The sequence below is a fragment of the Harmonia axyridis genome, chromosome 2, assembly GCF_914767665.1.
Source record: "Harmonia axyridis chromosome 2, icHarAxyr1.1, whole genome shotgun sequence".
NCBI lineage: Eukaryota > Metazoa > Arthropoda > Insecta > Coleoptera > Coccinellidae > Harmonia > Harmonia axyridis.
In genome coordinates, this window is record NC_059502.1 from 5,740,290 (window position 1) to 5,766,639 (window position 26,350).

The 26,350-nt window shown below is 35.2% G+C and overlaps 1 protein-coding gene across 5 annotated transcripts in view; it reads right to left on the reverse strand.

Annotated features, from left to right (window-relative positions):
- Positions 1 to 26,350, reverse strand: part of LOC123672534 (cAMP-dependent protein kinase type I regulatory subunit) — a 59,739-nt gene that overhangs the window by 12,771 nt on the left and 20,618 nt on the right. Inside the window, exons 1-3 of one of the 5 annotated variants that reach the window (XM_045606667.1) lie at positions 17,733 to 18,577; positions 16,611 to 16,968; positions 5,851 to 5,908 (exon numbers count right to left, since the gene is read on the reverse strand). The exons of 2 other annotated variants lie outside the window; for them this stretch is intronic. In XM_045606667.1, the coding sequence (XP_045462623.1) occupies positions 5,851 to 5,874 (24 nt within the window). In that variant the 5' untranslated portion in view covers positions 5,875 to 5,908; positions 16,611 to 16,968; positions 17,733 to 18,577. Of the gene's footprint in view, positions 1 to 5,850; positions 5,909 to 12,569; positions 12,766 to 16,604; positions 16,969 to 17,732; positions 18,678 to 26,350 lie in introns of those variants that run through there. 2 more of the 5 variants (XM_045606665.1, XM_045606668.1) reach the window with 2 other exon arrangements.

A 26,350-nucleotide genomic window follows, 5' to 3' on the forward strand; every position in this document is an offset into this window, starting at 1 on the left:
TATTCGCAACGAATCAGGTCCGTTACAGATTGTTTACATACACTGTGTCCGTAAAGTATGGAACAAATTAATTTTTAGCTTTACAGACCATTTCAAGAAATAATCCTGAAACACCTCGATTTTTTATTTTAATTTACCGTATTTTAAAATAATAATTTAATATACAGGGTGAATTACTTTCGAGTAATGACGTCACCGTCATTTTTTTAAATGGAACACCCTCATTTTGTCTCAATTTTCCGATAACTCTAGCTGAGCTGATTCCAAAAATGTATCACATGTTGATTCCAATTGGTACAGGGTGGACAAAATACAATAGTTTTGTGTGTGCTCATAAAGTAACGCGTAATATTCTTTATTAGTTAAATTAACAATATTATCAAAAATACTTATTGTCTAGCGGCAATTGGTTTGAATGTAACACCCTTTAGTTTGTTACATTTTCGATAATATCAAATGAACACTTCTCTCAGTGTATGGAGAAATCAGTGACTGAAGCTCATCGAATGCTCTCAAAAACCTTTGGTGAGGCCGTTATCAGTGAGAGAACGTGCCGAGAGCGTGGTTTCAACGCTCCAAGAACGGCAAATTTTTCATTAGGCTGCTGCCTGGTTCCTTGCCGTTTTTCATTTGATGTTCGAAGGATAATTACGCATCGTATCAACACGCTATAGATCAACAAGCAGTTATAGCAAGTCTTCGAGAAACTGTTGAAAGCTCAATACATAAATATAACGTTTAAGATGGGTTGTTATGAAGTTGTTATTGTTATATTTTTGTTTCAACCATCTTGAAAATTGGTGACTATTTTTTGAGATTTTTTTTTTATTTACTATAAAATATTTGTGCATCGTATACCGATAAACCTCGCGCAATTCGCGCCGGTGTATGGAACCCCTTAACCCGTTCACCTATTTGCTCGACATTTTTCTAGTACGAGGCCAAGCGCGTCGTCGTCGTCGTCGAGAAATATCATATTTTCCCCTTCGAAATGATAATCCGACGCTCTAAAAATAGTAGGCTATTTTCAGTGGCGCGTGTTTATTTCTAGAGAGGCCGAAATTGAACGATCCTCCACCACTTAATTATATCCTCTCGGTCGATCACTCGCACTGGATAGGCGATCTTTTAATCGTAGCTACCCCATCGATCACGCGAGAAAGTCGACGGACTCGATTTCCTCATTTCCCTTCGATCCCTTCGTTTGTTTTTCGACGCGATGCGTTCTCGCTTCTTCTCGCATATATGCGATGTAGGATTATCTAATGCAGGGAATACACCTCGAACGACACCTTGGGAGGAGATCAGATCGATAAAAATTGTCTTTATAAATTTTACAACTCATATACTAATCGCCCAAGTGCGAGCATTTTCTTGATCTACAAAGTCGAATCAATCAATAAAATGGTACAATAGTCCCATGAAGGAACTCTTTAATTTTTTCAATTCTCTAAGGGTTAGACCATTGACCATAGGGGCCCTGTTTTTTATAATAAAGTTCCGAATGCTTTCAAGAGGTTGGATGGAAAGCGATTCAGTCTGGAGATGAAAAAGATGCTGTTGAAGACTGCTTTCTATAGTGTGCAGGAATTTTTAGACAGTGATATTTTTACATGATTTCTATTTAATTAAGTCTATAATGTAATTATTGTATTTGTAATGTGTACTTGTTATATACCTTATATGTTGTTATATTTATATGACATCTTCCTATATCTTTATATAGAGAATAATAAATTATGATTATGATTATGGAAAATTTTTCGACAAAAAATTCTTCAGATGAGATCTAAATTCGGCTAATCAGAGATCGTCAATTTTGGCACTGCTCACCGATTTTCTGCGTAGAGCTAACAGTTTCGAGGAAATTTGAACTCGAAATTTGGGAAAAAATTGAATTTGCCTCGTTATATCTCCTGAACTATCCGTCACAGACTCCTCAAATAAAAACGTTTTTGAACATCAACTTGCCATCCAAGACATACTGAGGTTTCTAGGGCGTAGCTCACGTCCAGGAGATGTTGCAGCCTCGGGAATATTATCAATTTTTTTCTCGTAAATTTCAGATTTTTACCTCTAATTTTTGAAATAATGTACTGATCGCCCAACTGCGAGCATTTTCTTGATCTACATAGTCGAATCAATCAATAAAATGATACAATACTCCCATGAATGAATTTTTATTTTTTTTTCGATTTTCTAAGGGTTAGGTATGGAAAATTTTACGGAAATTTTTCAGGTGAGAACAAAATTCGGCTAATCAGAGATCGTCAATTCTGACACCGTTCACCGATTCTTCGTAGAGCTCACGGTTTTGAGGAAATTCGAACTCGAACTTTTGGAAAAAAAAACATTTTGCCTCGAAAAATCGTTATATCTCCAGAATTATTCGTCACAGACACCTCAAATAAAAACAGTTTTGAATATCAAGTTGCCATCTAAGATATACTGAAGTTTCAACGGCGTAGCTCACGTCCAGGAGAAGTTGCAGCTTCGGGAATATTATCAGTTCTTTTCTCGAAAATTTCTGATCTTTACCTCTAATTTTTCAAATTATGTACTGATCACCCAACTGCAAGCATTTTCGTGATCTACATAGTCGAATCAATCAATAAAATGGTACAATAGTCCCATGAAGGAACTTTTATTTTTTTTTCAATTTTCTAATGAAAAATTTTACGAAAATATTTCGACAAAAATTTTTTCAGGTGAGATCGAAATTCGGCTCATCAGGGATCGTCAATTCTGGCACCATTCACCGATTCTTCGTAGAGCACACGGTTTCGAGGAAATTTGAACTCGAAATTTGGGAAAAAATTGAATTTGCCTCAAAAAATCGTTATATCTCCTGAACTATCCGTCACAGACTCCTCGAATAAAAACAGTTTCAAACATCAAGTTGCCATCTAAGACATACTGAGGTTTCAAGGGCGTAGCTTACGTCCAGCAGAAGTTGCAGCCTAGGGAATGTTATCAATTTTTTTCTCGAAAATTTCCGATTTTTACCTCTACTTTCGGAAATAATGTACTGATCGCCCAACTGCAGACATTTTCTTGATCTACATAGTCGAATCAATATATAAAATCATACAATACTCCCATGAAGGAACTTTTATTTTTTTTCAATTTTACGAAAATTTTTCGACAAAAAATTTTTCAGTTGAGATCGAAATTCAGCTTATAAGAGATCGTCAATCCTGGCACCGCTCACCGACTCTTCGTAATGAAGACGGTTTTGAGGAAATTTGAACTCGAAATTTGGAAAAAAATTGAATTTGCCTCGAAAATCGTTATATCTCCTGAATTATTCATCACAGACCCCTCAAATAAAAACGGTTTTGAACATCAAGTTGCTATCTAAGCAGAAGTTGCAGCACGGGGAATGTTATCAGTTTTTTGTCGAGAATTTCCGATTTTTACCTCTAATTTCTGAGATAATGTACTGATCAACCTACTGCAAGCATTTTGATGATCTACATAGTCGAATCAATCAATAAAATCATTCCATACTCCCATGAAGGAACTTTTATTTAATTTCAATTTTCTAAGGGTTAGGTATGGTAAATTTTACGAAAACTCTTCGACAAAAAAATTTTCAGGTGAAATCGAAATTCGGCTTTTTAGAGATCGTCAATTCTGGCACCGCTCACCGATTCTTCGAAGAGCTAACCGTTTTGAGGAAATTTGACTCGAAATTTGGAAAAAAATCATTTTGCCTCGAAAAATCGTTATATCTCCTGAATTATTGGTCACAGACCCCTAAAATAAAAACGTTTTTTGAACATCGGGTTCTGATCTGAAACATAGTAAGGTTTCAAGGGCGTAGCTTACGTCCAGGAGAAGTTGCAGCCTCGGGAATTTCATCCATTTTTTTCTTGAAGAGGGATCACCACCTCGTCACTGTATATGGCCAATGTTGACAAAATAAATCACTCCTGTCCTTAGCCATCTCTTCAATATTCAAGTAAATATTACCAAATCTGCTCCGAAATCTGGAGGGTTTTTTCAACGAGGACCGATTCCCCAAGCGATTATTTTTCGAATTCTCAAGTGTACCAGGATCGCTCCAGGACCCTTATATTGGAAAATCGTCTCCCATATGTTCATACTGATTGTACTCGTATTTCATTAAAACTGAACCCGAATGACTTAAGCAATGTTAAAGATAACACACAGTCTTGCCATTACAACCAATTTCAATTGTATCATTCCTATTAGAAAAACCTATTTATTTTTAATTTATTTTTTTACACAAGAACCATACCCCAAAGCACACAAGTTCACGAAAACCACCCCTTTGAGAATAACGGAACGAAAATAAGCAACCTGTATTATCGACAACAAACATGCCTGCGTGCTCAACAGCAATATATTCCGATCGTAATCGGAGAGACCACCAGGGCCCAATTAATCTCAATAATCGATTATCCTAAATAAAAAAATAAAAAGAAAAATAACACGAAAACCCACCAACGATAAATACGATCCTTATCGAGAGATTGGCGAATTAATGAAGCCCAAACGCGCTGCGCCAGAACCGAAACGAGATCGTTAAGCTAATTTTAAACGTGTCCCTATATTATTTTTTCAGCTTACGGTTAAATCTCCGACAGAACATATCCTGTGAAATATCTGCCGCGTAAGTATCGAAATCTGAAAGGTAGAACGTGAGATATTGATACTCCATTGAGAATGCACTTCCATGAATCTCATCACGACTAAATTCTGCTATAATTTCATCAAAATTGGATCAGTAGAAGGCAAGATATTGATGTCCGATGAATGTCACGTTTGTGAATGAACACTGAATGTTCTAAAGAGCTGAAATACCTATAGAAACACTCACGACTGAATTCTACTATCGATAAAAATTTCATCAAAATTGGATCATTGGACAGCGCGATATTAGCCCGAGGAATTTCACGATTGTAAATACACTATGTATGTTCCAGAGATACGACATTCCAATAAAACCACTTCCGACTAAATCAAATTTCATCAAAATTGGATCAGCACAACGCAAGAAATTGATGTCCGATTAATTTCACGTTTGCGAAATTCCTATGAAATTCTTAAGTTAAAATTCCTCTAGGATCACTCAAGTCTGAATTCGACTATCGATGGAAATTTCATTAAAATTGAAACAGGAAAACGCGAGATATTGGGATCCGAGGAATTCCCTTACGACTAAAATTCGACTATCAAATTTCATCAAAATTGGATCAGTAGAACGCGGAATTTCATGTACTGTATGTTCTAACAAGCTGAAATGCCTCTAGGACCACTTAATTTTGAATTCGATTATCATCAAATTTCATCAAAATTGGATCAGTACATTGGGAGACAATTTTCGAAGGATTTTACGTTTGTGAATGCACACTGTACAGCTGAAATTCCTATCATATATTGAATATTCCTAATTTTGAAATGATCAGAAAAACAAAATTTCGGACTCCTTATCGTAAAATTTCAAGCTTCTAGTTTTCAAGAGTTGCCGTGTTTACGGACAGACTGAAAGAATCGAATTAATTTGAGGAAGGATTCGTCAACAGTGGGTCAAGCCTTATCGTTTAGAACCATCGCAACACAAAATTAGAAAATTACAGACAAATATGACGAAACCAAAGAGCGATTTGATTCGGTGACGAGCTTTCAAAAACACGAAAAACCTCCAGGGATTAACGAATTATTCAATCCCGAATAACGCGCGACCGGAAAGAGAACCGAATTTTTAACGTGCCGCGTTATTTTTTTCGGCTCACCAGCGGGCGAATCGATTTAACCTGGTTTAATCTCGAACAGAACACAACCGGTGAAATATCTGCCACTTTGCACCCGCCCCGAACTCACCGTTCTAAAAAGCAGCCCGTTCATCTCCTGCTGCTCGAATTTCAGATAAACGACTCACCTGAAACAAAATAAACACAATTTGAATACCGTGAAATCCAGAGAGGAACATTAACGTGAAGTCGTAAGGATTTACGAACTTGCTCGCCTGTCTATTTACACTTGAAATAACATCAAATCGAGAAGAGGAAATAAAACGTTAAATATTCATTGGTTATTCAAATTATCGTCTTCAAGATATACTAAAAAAATGCTTCCTCTTCAATCTAAATAACCAAAACCACTTATGGCTCAATTCCAATTTCATCAAAATTTTCATCAAACGCGAGATGTTGAGACCTTAGGAATTTTAAGAAAGATCTTATCCGAAGACCCTCACCAAATTTCATCAAAATCACATGATAAATATATGGGCTACAGGAAGTTTCAATTCTCAAGTATAATATTAATGACAAATTTCATCAAAATAAAAATACTAGAACGCGAGTTAATGAAATTCCAGTAATTTTTAGAGTGCGTATCTACCGTGGAATGATGCAAACAGCTGAAATTTTCATGGAACTGTAAATGATCCAATTCGAATACCCCCATCAAATTTCATCAAAATCGCATGAGTCGAACGTGATATATGGGGTACGGAGAGTTTCAATTTTCAAATCGAATATTAATAACAAATTTCATCAAAATCAGAACAGTAGATCGCGAAATATTGAGATTTCGATAATTTCGATTTTGCATATCCACCGTGAAATCCAAAGAGCTGATTTTTCCATGAAATTATAAATGATCCACTTCGAATACCCTTATCAAATTTCATCAAAATCGCAACAATAGTACGCGATATATTAGAGTCCTGGGAGTTTAAATCTGCACCTCCTCTGAATGCGCACCATAAACGGAGAGCTGCAATTCATAGAAACATTCACGACTCAATGTAAATACACATCAATAACAAATTTCATCAAAATCATAATAGTATAGCACGAGATATTGATGATCTGGAATTTCACGTTTGCGCCATATATATTTAAAAGAGTTTAAATTCTTATGGTACCACTTACAATCTGAATAACCATATCAAATTTCATCAAAATCGGAACATTGGAAAGCGATATATCTGGAAAACGTGAAATTTCACGCTCAGCGCACATCTTTTATCTAAGACAGGTGAACTATGAATTGATATGAAACCAGAATGGTCTGAATTGCATTTTGCATAAAAGTTGAAACCGAGAACAGAAATTTTTTTGGGAAGAATAACTTTTGACACAGTAGAGGCTTCAAATCTTTTCTATCGCCAGGTCTGTATATAACAGTGACATTTTTTTCGAAATATACTAAGGGTTTTTTGCAAAAGCGCCCTGATTTGATATATTTCTGTGTGCCTAATTCTGTTATCCTATCTTGTGGTCTGATCGCTAATTACTTGTTTCAATATATTCATAAACACTAAGTGTTTATCTACGCATATAACATGTAAATGAAAAATAGGCATAACCACAATCAATTCCCATATCCAAAACTTCAAATTGAAGCTTAGTTTCAATTCCCAATACCCAAATGCATTTATCGATACATCGCTATTCAAACGGAACGTTCAATTAATTCAATGCACAAACACCATAATTTATTGTCATCAGTGTGTGCATGATAGACGGTTTTGAATCCAATCATGTCATCTAATTATTTTTCTTCTCTCCTATACCCTCGAATTCCCCGTTCTATGAATAAACTATATGCACGCTTTCAGCAACCTAATGCATAAATTAAAGCGAAGTTAATAATAATTCATTCTGTCGTCAAACTTGGCGAATTTAATGGTTGAGACAGGACGTTCTGATGAAGCAATTTGATCAACCAATTTTGTACATTCCAGGAGCACTTTCGTAGCGTTTCATCGAGAAAATTATAAAATATTTTCTATAAATCGATCTATACTAATATTATGGAGTGGGGATTCACGGCTTGACTTGATATCCAAGCTACTTGACTTGATATTCAAGCTATACTTTACTTGAGCTTGACTTGAAATCAACTCTAGTTCAAGTCAAGTAGTAATTATTCAATGTTAAGTTAAGTACTTGATAAATAAATACTCGACTTGACATTGACAAAACTACTACTTAACTTGAACTTGAGTTAATTTCAAGACAAGCTCAAGTCGAGTAGCTTGAATATCAAGTCAAGCCGTGAATCCTTACCGTGAAGAGGTAACTTTTGTTTGTATGCTTGTTTGTTCATATGTTTGTTGAGAATAGACTCAATTACTGATGAATCAAATTCAAAAATTCTTTCACCTGTTGACAGGTACACTTTCGCCGAGTAACAACAACAGAATAACAAATTTTATTTCTTTTTTAGTCTTAAGGCTGATTATTATTCAAAATTGTCAAATCCCTGTGACATCGTATCCTCGAATACAACAGTTGTCAACATAGTCGATTTACGATCATTACGTGACCGTGGAAACATCGCAAACTAAAATATACACTGAGAGAAATCCATATTTTTTTATTAATAAAGCACTTATTCGGAGGTTATTTATTCACAACTATTACAGCAGATTTATATTTAATATATTCATTAATAGTTAAATTAAGGTTAGGATTCTTCGCAACACTAACTTGTCACAAGAGCACAAATTTTTCCACCGACCGAGAAGATTCTTCACGACAACCCAAAAGTACCAAAAGTTTTGCAAACCGTGACTACAAAATTTTCACCAGTGTTGTAGTGCATTTTAACATTTTTAATGCGTTATTGAAGCGTGTGTCGTTCCATTTTTAGTAATGGCGTAGTTTTTACTTGTCAAATGTCAAAAGATGACAGCTTCAAAAGTGACAGCTGCTCAGATAGCAGACTATTCAAAATTTCAATGAGTATTATACGATATTTTCTCTATTTCAGTCAAGTATTGTGAAATATTGTCGAAATTCAATGAAAAATTCAGATTGTATATCCTAGTGACTTTTGTATTGTATTTTGGCAGTTGGTGTGACTGTTACGAAAATTGACAGATTACAGAATTGGAATATGAATCGTACATTTCGAATTTTGAAATAATTTACAGTTACGCATTAAATCCGCGAATTATGTCTGATGAAATCAATTTAACACCACCAGAATTAAGAGAAATTGCGAATAATGTTGCAAATCATTTCGCTATATCCTAATTATATTATATTGACAATTATTGACGTTTGTTGAAATTTGATAGGATTGGAAGTCAGTATAAACAACCACAAAACGAAAAATTTTGCTGAAAACGATGCTGTAATGAGTTCATTACAGCATTGTTTTTAGAACTGTAATGAACTCATTACGATATACTGAAATAGGGAAAATCATTTATATCATATTTAATTATTTATCATTCTGGATGTTCTAATGGCAAAATTGATCTGATTCAATTTCTGACTTTTCCACATATATGTTCTAAAATTAATGAATCAGTATGAATACGCCTAGAAATATAGCAATTTCTGTAATATTTATAACCAAATTATCAATATTAATTTCTATATTTTATGTTATTTTGCTTTTATTAAGTACTTCTATTAATACAGGAAAAGATAATGTTTGTTTTTAAACATTTAGACTCGGTTCGTTCTTCTTTAGTCATTTGATAATACTCAATTTATGATTGGCAATTTCGAAATGTTATCACAGGGAAATTAGATCTTATTACGATGTTCAAATCGTTTATGAAGACTCCGTACGATATTTTTAATTAATGAGAAAATAAGTAACGTGTCATGGTTGAAAGTTGATTTCATAATTTGAAATATTTCGAAAGGTCAAGTGTGATCATTTCAGACTAGGTGAGGGAGTACACAAATGTCGATTTATTCAACTATGCAGCAGAGCAGCAGAGGCCGATGTTCGTTTGGATTCCTTCCAACAATTCGACCTGGTGCCAAGTTACTCGGATTTTTTACATAAGATTCGAAAATTATTACGATTCCCACGATATATTGCTCTTTCGATGAGAATTCGGTGGAAAACGTAGCAAATCTCTCGTAAAAGATCGTTATATCCATATCACCTCATTTCATCTATCTAGATTACACCAAATATCTCAACAATTTAAAATATAAATTTATCCTTTATTGAATAAATTAATACTCCACTCAATAGGTTACGGGCCCAATTAATCAAGTGAGTATTATAAGTAGAAACACATTCATTTTTTAAACAACAACAAATATACGGTCATTTAACCTTCAATATTTCGGTCAATACTTAACTCTATGCTTCAAAATTCAGCATTTTCTGAAGCTAGGTAATGATAAGAAAAGAAGTGGTATGGCACTTGTGGTTCCATCTGTGCGCCATGTCCGGATTTATTAGGTGAAATGGTAATGGCTACTAAAGAAAGGAACAGCACAAACTGAAGAGGAAAATAAAGCATTTCCATTGAGTAATTGAAAGCGTTTTAGTACTACAATAACAAAACTTTTCCTATCAATGCTTATACATTACGTTTTTGTTCGTTATTTTCTGTTGGAGAACCCGAGATAACGTTCGAATCATAAAAAAAAGTTTACTCCGACAATATGAAATGTAATTCAGTGGATTTTCTGATAAAATCAGTTATTGTGTGCCGTGAAAATCAGAAATAGGAATATTTTAATGAAAGGAATCTTTGTGAAAGCTTTGAATGAAAACGCTGGAGTTAAAACAAGAGATTTTGCCTTCTATTTTGTTTTCATACTGGAGAGGCAACGTTTTTACGTATAAAAATACTTTTATACCAACTATGCGATGATAAAAACAACTAGGAATTATAACAATTACATTTTATAGTATGGTTCTTTATCTTTAGGAAACAAAGAATATGAAAATAATAAATGAACATTGTTATTTTTTCGATATTTCGCTTGAATTTTTTATGAATCTAGTGAAGCGATCAAAATAATATTTCGCATCAAGTTTGAATTTTAATTCTATGAATATGAATTTCTTACCTGTTCGCGTAATCAGAATCATAGAAAATTCGGGGAAAATATTGAAAAAAACTGGTATGTCAATAACAGCTGATCCCACTGAGTTGAGATTATTAAAAAAAATACAGAGTGCTAGTGAATATAAGCGACAAACTTCAGGAGGTGGTTCTACCAGGTGTTTTTTTTTTCGAGGTATATAACTTTAAGTTGGCATTACTGTTCAAGATGGCGACCGATTTAACAGCTGTCAAGTGATTTATTCTCAGTTTGGTTTGGCAATTTTTCATGAATAGACTTACGCCTGAACAACGCTTGCAAATAGTGCAATTTTATTTCGAAAATAATGGTTCTGTGCGGAATACGTATCGCACACTACGTCCATTTCATTTTGTTTAGCGATGAAGCGCACTTCTGGTTGAATGGCTACGTCAACAAACAAAACTGCCGCATTTGGAGTGAAGCTAATCCTCAAGTGTATGTCGAAATACCGTTACATCCAGAAAAACTGACTATTTGGTGCGCTTTATGGGCTGGTGGAATCATTGGTCCGTACTTCTTCAAAAACGATGATGGCCAGAACGTTACAGTCAATGGTGATCGGTATAGAACCCCATGATTACTAACTTTTTCATTCCTGAATTGAACAACCATGATGTCCAGGAGCTGTGGTTCCAACAAGACGGCGCAACATGTCACACAGCGCGTGCCACAATCGATTTATTAAAAGACACGTTTGGTGACCGCCTAATTTCACGTTTTGGATCTGTGAATTGGCCTCCAAGATCTTGTGATTTAACACCGCTAGACTACTTTCTGTGGGGCTATGTAAAGTCATTGGTCTATGCGGATAAGCCACAAACCCTTGACCATTTGGAAGACAACATTCGCCGTGTTATTGCCGATATACGGCCACAAATGTTGGAAAAATTCATCGAAAATTGGACGTCCAGATTGGACTACATCCGAGCCAGCCGTGGCGGTCATATGTCAGAAATCACATTTAAAATGTAATGCCACAAGATTATCTTGCGGATAAATAAAATTCATGTGAATCGAATAATCCATCGTTGTTTTATTGCAATTTAAATTTCTATAGCTCTAAAAAAAACACCCCTTATAACTTTTGTACGCCAATACTACCAATTCTGAGGATACAGGGTGTTAAATTCTTCTTAGAAACTGACTATTCAATCATTGCTCCAATTTAATGAAAAAAAATGATACGCAACTGAAATTTCTCAAACTAAAAATCATTTTCGAAGTGCGAAAATTCTGAATAAGGTTATCAGCTGTATTTTACCTGTTCGAAATCATCACAGAATAGGCAGTTTTTCAACTTAATATGCAGAAAAGGTCCAGTTCTTTTTTTTTAGACCACCTCGGATCGAATTCGGTACAAAAAAAAACTTTCCCAAAACATGAATTTCAAACATTTTTTCCAGAATCCCTGTATAATTGTGCAATTTTTCAGTGCATAAATTATAGCAACCATTCAACAATATCCACGAAAAAAAACTGATTCGAAAAGTATTTAATTGTACCTATGGCACGAGAGGAAGTATTTAAAGTGAAAAAATCCAACATTTTCATAAAACATCAAATATCTCGAAATATAAACGATTTTTTCACATCAGGTACAGCACATTCTGATCTACATTCTGTTTTCGTTTGACGTGGGACAACCTGTATATTAATAACGTGAATAACTATTTCAGCGTTTCCCCAAAAATAAAAAATAAATAGCAGAACCAGTAGAGGTAGATCCTTCCTTCATACCTTCGACATAACTCCCAAGACCCTTCGAACGAACACCTAAAGATCCCTGAAGGAAGAGAAGACGTCGTTCTTGACACTAGATGACGACCCACGTCTTTCGAAGCACCGCTCCACTTTCACGTACAGAAACCCGCGACGCACTGCACGACGCCGTCGACGTCGTCCACGTACAGCTCTCTGGCCGTTCCTAAGAAGAGAGAAAACCGGACGAGTTTGCGCCACATCTCCTGGCGCGTTCTGCGAACCTCTTTAAACCATCACGGTCAACAACGTCTCGTGTTATCGCAATCAGCAGGAGGACGATCAACAAGCAGGAGGAGGACTTGACGTGTTTGACGTCGATCCGTTGGGTTATTCCTGCTTTGACAAAATGGCGAATACGCCGCTGTTTACTTACTGGTGGTAGGGGTCGCTTAAGGATCGTCTTAAGTACAGCTGGTATAACATTCAAAACAAGACCTAAAATTATTCAAAAGAATAACTTTGAAAAAATTTTTATAAAAAAAAGGTTACTACAGAGTTTATGGGCCAGTTGCACCATTTGCCTAAACATTGATTAAAAATTTAAACGTTTATTAGGGCCATTTGCACCATTTGCCTAAACATTGATTAAAATTTAAACGTCGATTAATTTCTGATTTCTCTTAAGAAATCATAGAGTAATCAACGTTTAAATTTTTGAACAATGTTTAGGCAAATGGTGCAACTGGCCCTTACTCTATGATTTCTCAAAAGAAATCAGAAATTAATCAATGTTTAAAGTTTAATCAATGTTTAGGCAAATGGTGCAACTGGCTCTATGGCTGAGAAAGATTTCAATGAACTTTAATATTTAAATTATTATTTTTGTGACGTGATCTACATCATTTTTTTTTTATATTTTCAGATCAAATAAAGGTCTATTATTAATAGGCGTACAAGTTTGTTTCCGCCTTTTTTTTCCGATATTCATGGCTTTATTGTGAAAAACTGGTTAAGCATTTATGATTCAAGGTATGCGCTCTATGAGTGTGACGTCACACACCGCCATTTTTGGTTTTCCTGTCAGTGTTCGGAATCCAAACAAATAAATTGTCATTCAAATTAGTGCGGTGTCGTTGAAGGAATTGGCTTATTTTCATAAATAAAAGTATTTGAGGAACGATTTCGGTATTAATTGATAGACAGAACAAACGAGGTTAATACCAGTAAGTTTGAATCCTGTATCATTCCCCAGATTTTGTAAAAAGCCGTGTTTATTAGTTGAACTTCAAGTTCGAACTTACGCATTAATCTCTTGCCTTCTGTCTATCAATTAATAGTAAAATCGTTCCTTAAATAATCTTATTTATCAAAATAAGCCAATTTATTCAACGACAACGTACTAATTTGAAAGACAATTTGTTTGTTTGGATTCCGAACAATGACAGGAGAACTAAAATGGCGGTGTGTGACGTCATCACTAATAGAGCGTATAGGCGTACAAGTTTGCTTCCGCCGTTTTTTTTTTCGAAATTCGAGGCTTTATTGAGAAAAACTGGTTACACATTTATGAATCAAAGTTTTTGTTCATCGCTATCCACTACTTTCTCCCATCTTTCGGGCAGCGTACGAATCCCGCGTTGAAAAAACTGGTCGTCTTTCGAAGCGATCCACGAATCGATCAAAGTTTTTTAATTCTTCATGAGATCGAAAGTGCTGGTCTACCAGGCCGTGTGTCATTAATCGAAACAAGTGATAGTCCGAAAGAGCAACGTCTGGAGAATACGTCGGGTGGGGTAGAACTTCCCATTTCAACGTTTCCAAATATGTCTTGAACACTTTCGCAACATGGGGTCGAGTATTGTCATGCTGTAAAATCACTTTATCATGTATCTCGTTGTATTGCGCCCGTTTGTCTTTCAATGTTCGTCTTAAACGTATTAATTGTGATTTTTTTCAGTCGGTTTTAGCAACTCATAATACACTACGCCGAGCTGGTCCCGCCAAATACTAAGCCTGACCATGGTGAATATTCGGTTTGGCCGTCGACTTGGAAGCATAGCCGAGATATCCCCATGATTTTCTACGCTTGGTATTATCGTAATAATACCCATTTTTCTTCTCCAGCCTTGCAAATTCTTCTTTCTGAATCATTCCCACAACTTTCAGGCGTTTTGAAATGGCTTGTTGCATCACTCCCAATGATCCTGCCAATTCGTGTTGCGTTTGACACGAGTTTTCATCAAGTAATGCCTCCAATTCTGCATCTGCGAAAACCTTCTCTCTTCCTCCGCCATACCGGTCTTCAACTTCAAAATTACCGTTCTTGAAGAGTTGAAACCACTCTCGACACGTTCTTCCACTAATAGCGGCTTCACCATAGGTATTTGAGAGCATTCGATGATCCTCAGCCGCAGATTTCATATTGAAGCAGAAAATTAAAACCTCCGCAAATGACGAGAATTTTTCTCGTAAGCTGACATGTTCAATCGAGAATAACTTTATGATGCGTATATGGGTTAGTACTGGTAACCAATATACTCACAACATATTTCGAACACCGATTCAGACTCCCAAAAATGTCTTACACAGTGAAAGCATGTAGGTACAGGTATTCGTGGTACACCCGGTATACTTAATAAAGATTTCTCTAAATGATTCATTTTGCCATAAACGTGCAAATGTGAGGCCAATAGAAAATCCCATGTTAAGATAGCTCTATGTTAGCGATAAACCTGACGTATTCTGCGTAACTCAAGGATTGGACACTGTTTGCCGGAGAAATACAATCAGTTAACACAATTGGAATTAAAGGTCATCAGGTAAATTGTTTGCATTTTATTAGTGTTCCAACTAACTAATGCATTATTGAATTGAATTTAAAATACGGTGCAGCGTTTACAAAACCGTTTATTACATCCATTTTCTTATTGAAAATGATCGTTTATTTTATTGATTCGATTGGAATGAATTAGAGCTATACATTTTGGTTATTTCCGCAAATTATTGTTGAAATTTTTGGGATCAAACTCAGATTATAACTTTTACTCTAAAGAGTGATAAACATAGATAGAAGGAGTATGCAATTTTTACATGTCCCCAACATGGTTAGATTAGGTTGTCGGATTGTGATATATTTTCAAATCCACAATTTCACTATATCATTATAATGAAATAATTATATTGAATGAAATATATTGATTTGAGTGATTCTCGATTAAATATTCAAATTTGAATATTTGGAATCCGATATTTTTCCTAATTGTCGAATTTATAATAAGCAGAATATTTATTATTTTCTGTATCTACCTGCTGAAATCCAAGGTTTGGCAACTTTTGCTCTCCTAGTGTCATCCGTTGTTTCACGTCGTTTGGCGCGCTTGAAGTTTATTTTCTGAATTTCTGATGTTTAGGTATTCATCTCAATATATTTTTAGTAGATATGAAACGTTGATTCACTATGGGACCTAGGAACTGCATTCTTTGTGGAGAAACTCGCGAATTGAATGAAATATCATAACACTGATATGTTTTCATTTCCGCGCGCTTCATGTCAAATTTGATAGTTCATGTTGGGGACAAAATTTGCTTACTGATCATGACATATGCTCCCTCTATCTATGTTTATTACTCTAAAATTTCATTTCAATATAAGTATTTATAACATTAGTCATTACTATATTATTTCATTTCAAACACGGAAAAAGATCGATTGATGTTGAAATTTTGCTCAAAATTTGACTATTATTTTATTGTTCTCAATTTTTCGAAAAAAAACATCTCTCAAAGCCTTTTTTTTTCGCATAGGACCTCGTCTTCATACAAAAAAATTAAACATCCTAACTTTGACATACGAGTATTATCAAGAACTGTATAATAATACAAGCTTTTTCAATAAGAGGTTTCATTCTCATTTATTTGGTACCATCCTGTCGAAATGTAATAATATTACTGGCAAGACATCTGCTGAGTCCACTATACAAAATTAAAAGCAACTTAGCATTTATCTTAATCGAATTTTCCAATTCTCTTCAAAATATTCTGAACTGGTAATAAAAACACGAATACATTAATACTCACAAGCAATAATTTTTCATAATCAACATAAGTAACACTTCATTCACGGAAATACAACATGTAATATTAATTCAAACGATAACTTAACGCAACAATTCTATCTGTATTGATACAGGTCACCTAATCACAAACAGATCAAAATTATCACTTGACTTTTTTTTTCATCTTCTTATCACTCGACAATACCGGTTTCACCGCTATTATCCAAGAAAACTATTTCATCTTTCACCTCGACTGGCATCATATCTGCTTCGCTCAATAGATCCTGATTTTTTTTCTGTGCGTTCTCTAAGAATGACAACAATTTGAAGTTATACGTCTTTTCCTTGTCCAACAATATCCCCAATACTTTCAGTCTAACCTGAGAAACAAGGATCACATGTTATATCTCTAGACTTATTAATTAGATCGATTGAATTATCAGAATGCTCTGACTTCTGAGCAAGATTTTGGAAAATAGTTGAATGCACTTAGATTCTACCATTTCGCCAACTTTCATCGAAATCTGACGAGTAGAAAGCGAAATATACGCTCTATTAGTGTGACGTCACACACCGCCATTTTTGGTTCTCCTGTCAGTGTTCGAAATCCAAACAAATAAATTGTCATTCAAATTAGTACGGTGTCGTTGAAGGAATTGGCTTATTTTCATAACTAAGAGTATTTGAGGAACGATTTCAGTATTAATTGATAGACAGAAGGAACGAGGTTAATACCAGTAAGTTTGAATCCTGTATCATTCCCCAGATTTTGTAAAAAGCCGTGTTTATTAGTTGAACTTCAAGTTCGAACTTACTGGCATTAATCTCGTTCCTTCTGTCTTTCAATTAATAGTAAAATCGTTGCTTAAATAATCTTATTTATCAAAATAAGCCAATTTCTTCAACGACAACGTACTAATTCGAATGACAATTTGTTTGTTTGGATTCCGAACACTGACAGGAGAACCAAAAATGGCGTCGTGTGACGTCATCACTAATAGAGCGTATTACAAAGGAACCACTCATGGCCTATCTTGATCATACGTCTAAAGTTTCATCAAAATCAAGACAGTAGATAGTAATGAGTTGAATTTCACAACATTCACTCATAATGATAATGCAGAAATGTGGAAGCCAATCTCACCTCTTGATCTTCGATATTCTGTCGAAAAAAATCGCAATTTTCTTTACACTGCACCGCCACCAATTCTGCAATGATACCTGAAGCTTCTGACGTACCTCCATCTATCGAGTTTTGCAAAACCTCGTGTTCGACCTTCAAATCCCTAAGGTGATTCAGGACTAGCATCTTATCTTGTTCGATCCGTTTCAACTTGTTTTTATAATACTCTGTGATCGCCCCCATTTCCCTCGGGAACTCATGTCTGCTTTCGTTCAGCACCGATTTTTGCATCTCGTCAACCTCTCTTTGAATCTCCTGAACTTTCGACATGATACTCCAAAGCCTCTTGTCACTTCCTAAGTATTCTCCAGCAAACACAGAAATATCGTTAAGTTCTGTGTTCAGTTGGGACAACTCCTTCTTTAACTTTGCGTTCTCGGCTTCCTGTTCGATGAATTTATACAATAACACTTTGTTTTCGGCCTCTAGAACCCCTATTCTTCCTTTGTTTCCCTCTGCATTCTGTTTAAGCTTCCAATTTTCTCTTTCCATAGACACCAAATATTCTTCAGTTTCTGCAATATCATTGGAAATATCGGAATTTTCAAAGTCGACCTCCTGAAGCAGCTTGGACAATTCCAAAATCTTACTTTTTGCCGTTTCTACATCACTTAAGGTCTTCGCCAATTGATCATTGTTGGTCTTTATGGTGTTCTTGAACAGCATGAGTTCTTTTTCCAACTGCGTGACGTCAAAGCTGTTGACGTTCTTAGTATATTGTTCCTTGAGCCGGCGAGCAGCCTGTATGATGCTCATGGTTTATCGATTCGGGTTCAATTGAAGAAATCTTATAAAAACCAACAACAGGTTACAACTGACGTTTCGTTTGTTGTTCGTGTTTCCGAGCACTTGACAGCTAATGAGATGAACACAGAATGGGATTAAATCGATCTGTGATTTCCAATATAAGTTGGAGAAACATGAATACCAGATGCATATTCTCTGCAGTGTATAAAATACATGGTGACGACGGTTCCTTGATCGGGATTGTCAAAAACGTGGGATAACGTGTTTATTTCCCTCAGTGGTGTCGCTAAAATCGATTTACTCATATCTGACAGGGGAAAAATGATATCAGAAACAAGAAATCAACAGATTTATCAATGAATATTGTAATTTTAATTTGGAATTGAATCATATTTTTCTTTATAAATTTAAACTGTAATGATTTACATTGAAATTTCGATACATTTAAGCAAGGAGCTCATAAAAATCTGTATTTCAATCTAATGAAATTTTAGCATAAATTATTATCATTACTACCTAATTGCCTTCATTCCGATTCTGACAATTGTAAATTCAAAGGGATTTTTGTGATTCTAACATTTCAAAAGTAATCTGAAATTTTTAGATAAAGAGTTTGAAATTTTTTCTTTGACCAGAGATTTGTCAGTGAGAATGAGAAAACAAAACGGCTGTAAATTTCAAACAGATCTTCACATCACATTAATAATTACCTAAATTTGAGGATATGAAAATTAAATTGAACAGTGAAAATATTATATTTTGACAATACATAAAAAATCAATAAATTTTTTTTTCAATTATTTCTTTGAAATTACATGTTATCTAGGAATGGGCAATCATCAAAAACCTCTTGTCTTATTTTGTATGTTTTTCACAATATGGTGGATCCGCCTATATGAAAACTTAAATTCTACAGATAGAAAGGATTTGAACAAGAATATAACTCCACTAAACTAACTGAACTGACTCCACTGAACACCTGACTCATAATTCACCACATTCAGTCTAAATAGACCCTACAAGTAAAATATTCTAGTAAGATCAAAATAAAAAGTGGTTTTGATATAAAATGGTGGATGCGCAAATATTGCCAAGTACTGATTTCTTAACGCTGCCTTTTTCCTAATCAGTGAAGAGAAGGCTTTGTGAATTTTGTTTTCAAACTATACCGCCCTTAAGAACAAAAATTTTATCTAAAATGAAAAAAATCGTGACTTGAGAAAGTTATGAGCGCTCGTTCATTCATGCGACTTCTGCAGACCACAGAACTGTTGTACATACTATTTGAGATGTGATTTATTATTATATGATTATCGGTTATTTCATCTAGATGAGAGATTTTGATGCTAACATTTTTGTTAAGGAGATATTAGGTATTTATTTTCTTATATTACACTCGAGGAAACAGCACCTTTTTTTTTCTTCAAATGGGACCATTTTTTTTTGAAGATTTCATCCTTTAACGATGCAATGGCGCTATATAATAATCCCTGTTGATGGTCTGGCCCTTTTGGGGGTAATCAAAGAATATTATACCTTGCGCATCCCAGAATACTGATGCCATAACCTTGCCAGCTGACTTTTTTCCACGCTTGTATTCGATTCATCGTGTGCAGTCCACTCAGCTAACTGTCGATTGAACTCCGGAGTGAAAATATGGAGCCATTTTTATTCCATTGTCACATTTCTACGCAAAAATTCAGGTTTATTGCACTTAAACAGCTCCATTTTAAGGTCATTCAAAATTATTTCGTCAACTTTTTTTATTTTTTCGTCAGTAACAGCCTCTTTTGGGCGTCCACTGCGTTCGCCGTCTTCGGTGCTCATTTCACCACGTTCAAACTTAGCATACCAATCAATGTTGGTTGATTCTCCTGGTGCAGACCCCGGAAACTCTTCATCAAGCCAATATTTTGCTTCAACTGTATTTTTTTCCTTCGAAAACAATATTTTATTAGCACACGAAATTATTTTTTTTCCATCTTTTTTCAAAGAACAAAAGTAGCTACACTCATAACGCAATATCTCACAAACTAATGGTCGACTGCTGTCAAATGTTGACACGTATCGTTTGAAGGTGGGTACATCAGACCGGGACTTTTCAATCGGCCTCATATTCTAGGAATTATCAGAAAAACTTAATACCCAACGAGATGATTGAACTAACCCCACGTGCAGGTTTATTTTAAATCCTTATTTCTCTCATTTTTAATAGGAAATTTCCAATAGAATCCCTCAATAGCTGACCAAAACAAACAAAAAACAAATATCAATGAGAACGAGAATGAAATCCCATGAACTTATAGCCCACGTGCATGTGGAGCGCAAAATCTTTTCCAATCCACAGGGACAAAAGCGTCTTCCTCTTCTCCAGGATAAAAGAACGGAAAAACCAGGATGAAAAAGATCACGAACGCCCACCACTTTCTGAAACTGACGAAGGAGTGTTTTTGAAGCAAATTATTTACGTAACGAGCTTCCTAGAAAATATTCATACAATGGTCTCAATCTTTCGGAGAATTTCTCAGGTTTATAAATGGTGTATCGATCACAGTGCAGGATTAAGATTATGCTGTCATTAAGATGCATAGAAAACCTGGTGTGTCTACTTATACCTGTAAAACTTTCATTCAAAACGGGAGATTTTTCAGATTTATACCTACTTGATTTCAAGAGATCGCGTCTGTTTCAGATGGCGCATACATCGTTTATAAAACAATATTATTCAATATTCTATGCACGTAACAATCTTCGATACTCTGTCATTATATTCTATTCATTTCATTAAAAATTCGATAGGAACTGAATTGTAATTTATTGTGAAAGTTTGTAAAATCTAAAAAATCAGTATTTCCTTTTTAAACGGCACCTGGCAGATAGCGGGAATTCGAAAATTTTTGAAGAGCGCCACCTTACAAAACTCTAGTGAAGCAGAACACCAAAGCAACAGGTGGATATCTCAAAAAGTCTATAACAAAATCGAATCAGTACACACACCAGGGATTCAATGGATCTTTTCTGTCATATTGACAGATCTATAACGTCAAGATAGATTGAAAATAAGTGAACACATAGAGTGAAACAAAAAACCAAATTGAAAATCTCATACTATGGTGATATGTCATATATTAGTGAATATTTCCCTCCTGTCAAAAATTCTATGTATATGGAGAACAATTATCGAAAATTACGGCGAATATTTCCCTCCTGTCAAAAATTCTATGTATATGGAGAACAATTATCGAAAATTACAGCGATAATTGCATTGTAGGAAGCAAAACAGCACTGCGATAATTGTTCTGTTCATAGATGCATAGTTTCTATGCATCTTACACAGATCGAATCTATGGCAATTCCATTCTACATCAGTTTGACAAGTGATGTATCAGTTTATTCGGGAAATATTCCCCCGAATTACACTCGTGCATCAAAATGACCTAATAATTTCGCATTCCAGCGTGTTTTCTTTGAAAAACTGCATTCGGTCTTTCTCCAAAAATGAAAATGAACTCATGCAGTTTTATGACAACACGCTGTCATGCAAAATTATCGGTAATTTTGATGTACTTGTGCAATTACTCACGAAAATATCAATCACTGAAAAAAAAATCATATTGGTACAATATGGATTCGAACCCAAGGCTTTCTAGTCAAAGTTCGTTTCCAAATCACTGAGCCATGAATACTCCTAGGTTAATATATGTTATTATGATTATCATATTAAAAAGATATATTCATTAATTCTCAACTAAAATATACTGCATTTACTATCGTAAGTTTTTAAGTTTCCGGGAAATTAATTTTTTATTAATTTTCCTTGGTTTTATGAAAATTCTCAGCTGGGAGAATTCTTGCAATATAGTAATTGATGTTCATATTGAAATTCAGCTCTTATTGATTCCGAAAAATGCTCTAGAAAATAGGACAAAGCAATTCATCAGAATACATAATTCTTTAAGGCAACCTGCTAACACCGATATAGTTACAAAGTGGCGATTCAAGTGAAGAATTGATGAAAAATTGGTTTGACAGAATGCAGTTCTACAGAGAATTCATATTGTCATTTGAAAGATCTTATTATCTTTTATAATGTAACCTTTCAAATAAAAAAAATGTGTTTCACTCAATAATTTATATGTTTCATTCTTATTTTAATATTGAAAAAAAGCTTTAATTCACAATTATTTGAATTACGAAAGTACAAAATCAAGATTGCAGGCAACAGCCCAAAGGAACGTCTCATGAGGGATATTCCGTTACCCACAATAAAAAACCACCAATGACGTACTTCCCATATTGACAAATAATTTAAATAGATATCTCTTATCAAAGGTGCCGTAAGGCGAGACTTTTTTTACAAATTTACCGGATGACACTCTAGAGTCTAGAAATCCCGATTACATATATCACGTGACTCTTCCTTTAAGCTAAAACGGTGCTTATCGAACGTCTCGGGCCTAGAATTTGAGCGCTAGTTCATTAATTCGCCAATTGCACTCTTGGAGACCATATAATAACGGGTGTTTTTTTTCGAGGTATATAACTTTAAGTTGGCATTACTGTTCAAGATGGCGACCGATTTGACAGCCGTCAAGTGATTTATTCTCAGTTTGGTTTGGCAATTCATCATGAATAGACTCACGCCTGAACAACGCTTGCAAATAGTGCAATTTTATTTCGAAAATAATGGTTCTGTGCGGAATACGTATCGCGCACTACGTCCATTAGCGATGAGGCGCACTTCTGGTTGAATGGCTACGTCAACAAACAAAACTGCAGCGTTTGGAGTGAAGCGTATCCTCAAGTGTATGTCGAAACACCGTTACATCCAGAAAAACTGACTGTTTGGTGCGCTTTATGGGCTAGTGGAATCATTGGTTCGTACTTCTTCAAAAACGATGATAGCCAGAACGCTACAGTCAATGGTGATCGGTATAGAGCCATGATTACTAACTTTTTCATTCCTGAATTGAACAACCATGATGTCCAGGAGCTGTGGTTCCAACAAGACGGCGCAACATGTCACACAGCTCGTGCCACAATCGATTTATTGAAAGACACGTTTGGTGACCGCCTAATGTCACGTTTTGGACCTGTGAATTGGCCTCCAAGATCTTGTGATTTAACACCGCTAGACTACTTTCTGTGGGGATATGTAAAGTCATTGGTCTATGCGGATAAACCACAAACCCTTGACCATTTGGAAGACAACATTCGCCGTGTTATTGCCGATATACGGCCACAAATGTTGGAAAAAGTCATCGAAAATTGGACGTCCAGATTGGACTACATCCGAGCCAGCCGTGGCGGTCATATGCCAGAAATCATATTTAAAATGTAATGCCACAAGATTATCTTGCGGATAAATAAAACTCATGTCAATCGAATAATCCATCGTTGTTTTATTGCAATTTAAAGTTCTATAGCTCTAAAAAAACATCCTTTATAAAATCGAAGAAATCAAAAGTACCTTTCCTAAGACAAACACGTCATATTGACTGGACTAGGTCCAAAATCAGTTGCACTCGTTGCAGATAACGTGCCGAAAGGGTGATGACGCATGGTGCCCACGTCACAGACTTGGAAACGTGCAGCTCTGGTTTTCCTGGCCTTTTTTTCTTCCTCGGAAATCGCCGATATCCTCCTTGGGCTCGCTCTCAAGGCCCCAACAACTACAGAGAGCGCACATTAGATGAATAAGGAATCGAAACGTCCCGTTACTTCGAGCTAAATGAGCGATGTTCTCACAACACACGGTACGCTCCAAGGTGAAACCAAGACCGAGATAATGGGTGAGAATGCGATAGAAATTGAAGAAAAAAAATTGTTACGAGATGTGTGGTGTTGCAATTCGACGAAGTGGCACAATAGACTGCCTTCGGTACGTCGCACGTCCATGTTGATGTTGAAAGGGTGTTGTTGGTTCGTTGTTTTCGATGATAAAACACAACAGAAATAACGGACAAAATACTGGAGGTTTTCGAGCGTTTTTTGTGTAATGAATTTGATTTTGTGTACTAACTGACAAAGGAACTGCAACACCCAGAAGGAGGTGTTTAAATTTAAATATTTTTTGGTAAAACATAGATAGTATAGCAAAGTCCCATGAAGGACTTTTTTTTTTTAATTTTCTAAGGGTAAGGTAAAGTAAGGGAAATTCGGCTAAACAGGGATCGTCAATTCTAGCACCGCTCACCGATTCTTCATAGAGCTTACGGTTTCGAGGAAATTCGAAGTCGAAATTTGGGAAAAAATTGAATTTCTCCCCAAAAATCGTTATATCTCCTGAATTATTCGCCACAAACCCCACAAATAAAAACGGTTTTGAACATCAAGTTGCCATCTAAGACTACTCCAAGGGCGTAGCTTACGTCCAGGAGAAGTTGCAGCCTAGGGAATGTTATCAATTTTTTTCTCGAAAATTTCAGTTTTTTACCTCTAATTTCTGAAATATTGTACTGATCGCCCAACTGCAAGCATTTTCGTGATCTATATAGTCGAATCAAGCAATAAAATGATACAATACCCCCATAAAGGATTTTTTATTTTTTTTTTAAATTTTCTAAGGGTTAAGTATGGAAAATTTTGACAGAAAATTCTTCAGGTGAGATCGAAATTCGGATAATCAATGATCGTCAATTTTGGCACTGCTCACCGATTTTTCGTAGACCTCTCAAATATGAAATGAATGCAAATCTACAGGGTGAATTTTTTCTGGAAGGGTGTCCGCTTCTTTCCTCCAAAATTAGTTTTTTTGTGAAATAAGTACTGCTAGTTCAGAGAAATTCAAAAAGAAACTCTGGTTCAGTACTACACTTTTTGGTTTGTTGTGGTTTTGTCGTATCTGCAATCGATTTCGAGAAAAATTCGTAAAAGTCTACGGTACCACCAAGTCGGGTATACACAGTGTCCGTAAAGTATGGAACAAATTTATTTTTAGCTAAACAGACTATTTTAAGAAATAATCCTGAAAAACTTCGATTTTTGATTTTAATTTACCGTATTTTAAAATAATAATCCAATATACAGGGTGAATTCCTTTTGAGTAATGACGTCACCGTCATTTTTTTTAATGGAACACTCCCATTTTCCGATTACTCTAGCTGAGCTGATTCCCAAAATGTATCACATGTTGATTTTAATTGGTACAGGGTTGACAAAAACACAATAGTTTTGTGTGTGCTCATAAAGTAACGCGTAATATTCTGTATTAGTTAAATTAAATGTAAAAAACTACAGTGTGTTACATTGAAACCAATTGCCGCTAGACAATAAGTATTTTTGATAATATTGTTAATTTAACTAATACATAATATTGCGCGTTACTTTATGAGCACACACAAAACTATTGTATTTTCGTCCACCCTGTAGCAATAGGAATCAACGTGTGATACATTTTTGGAATCAGCTCAGCTAGAGTAATCGGAAAATTGAGACAAAATGGGGGTGTTCCATTTAAAAAAAAATTACGGTGACGTCATTACTCGAAAGTAATTCACCCTGTATATTAGATTATTATTTTAAAATACGGTACATTGAAATAAAAAATCGACGTGTTTCAGGATTATTTCTTAAAATGGTCTGTTTTGCTAATGGATTTGTTTCATACTTTACGGACAAGGTGTATAAGGCAGGGACTACTGAATCGTCTTACCCATGAAACACAATAAGTCAGCTTTAATTGAAAAATCCATGGAAATAGAATATTCATCTGAATAGAAACAAAACTACAGTGTTTCGGGACGCTCTATTAGAATGACGTCCCACACCACCATTTTTGGTTCTCCTGTCAGTGTTCGGAATCCAAACAAATAAATTGTCATTCAAATTAT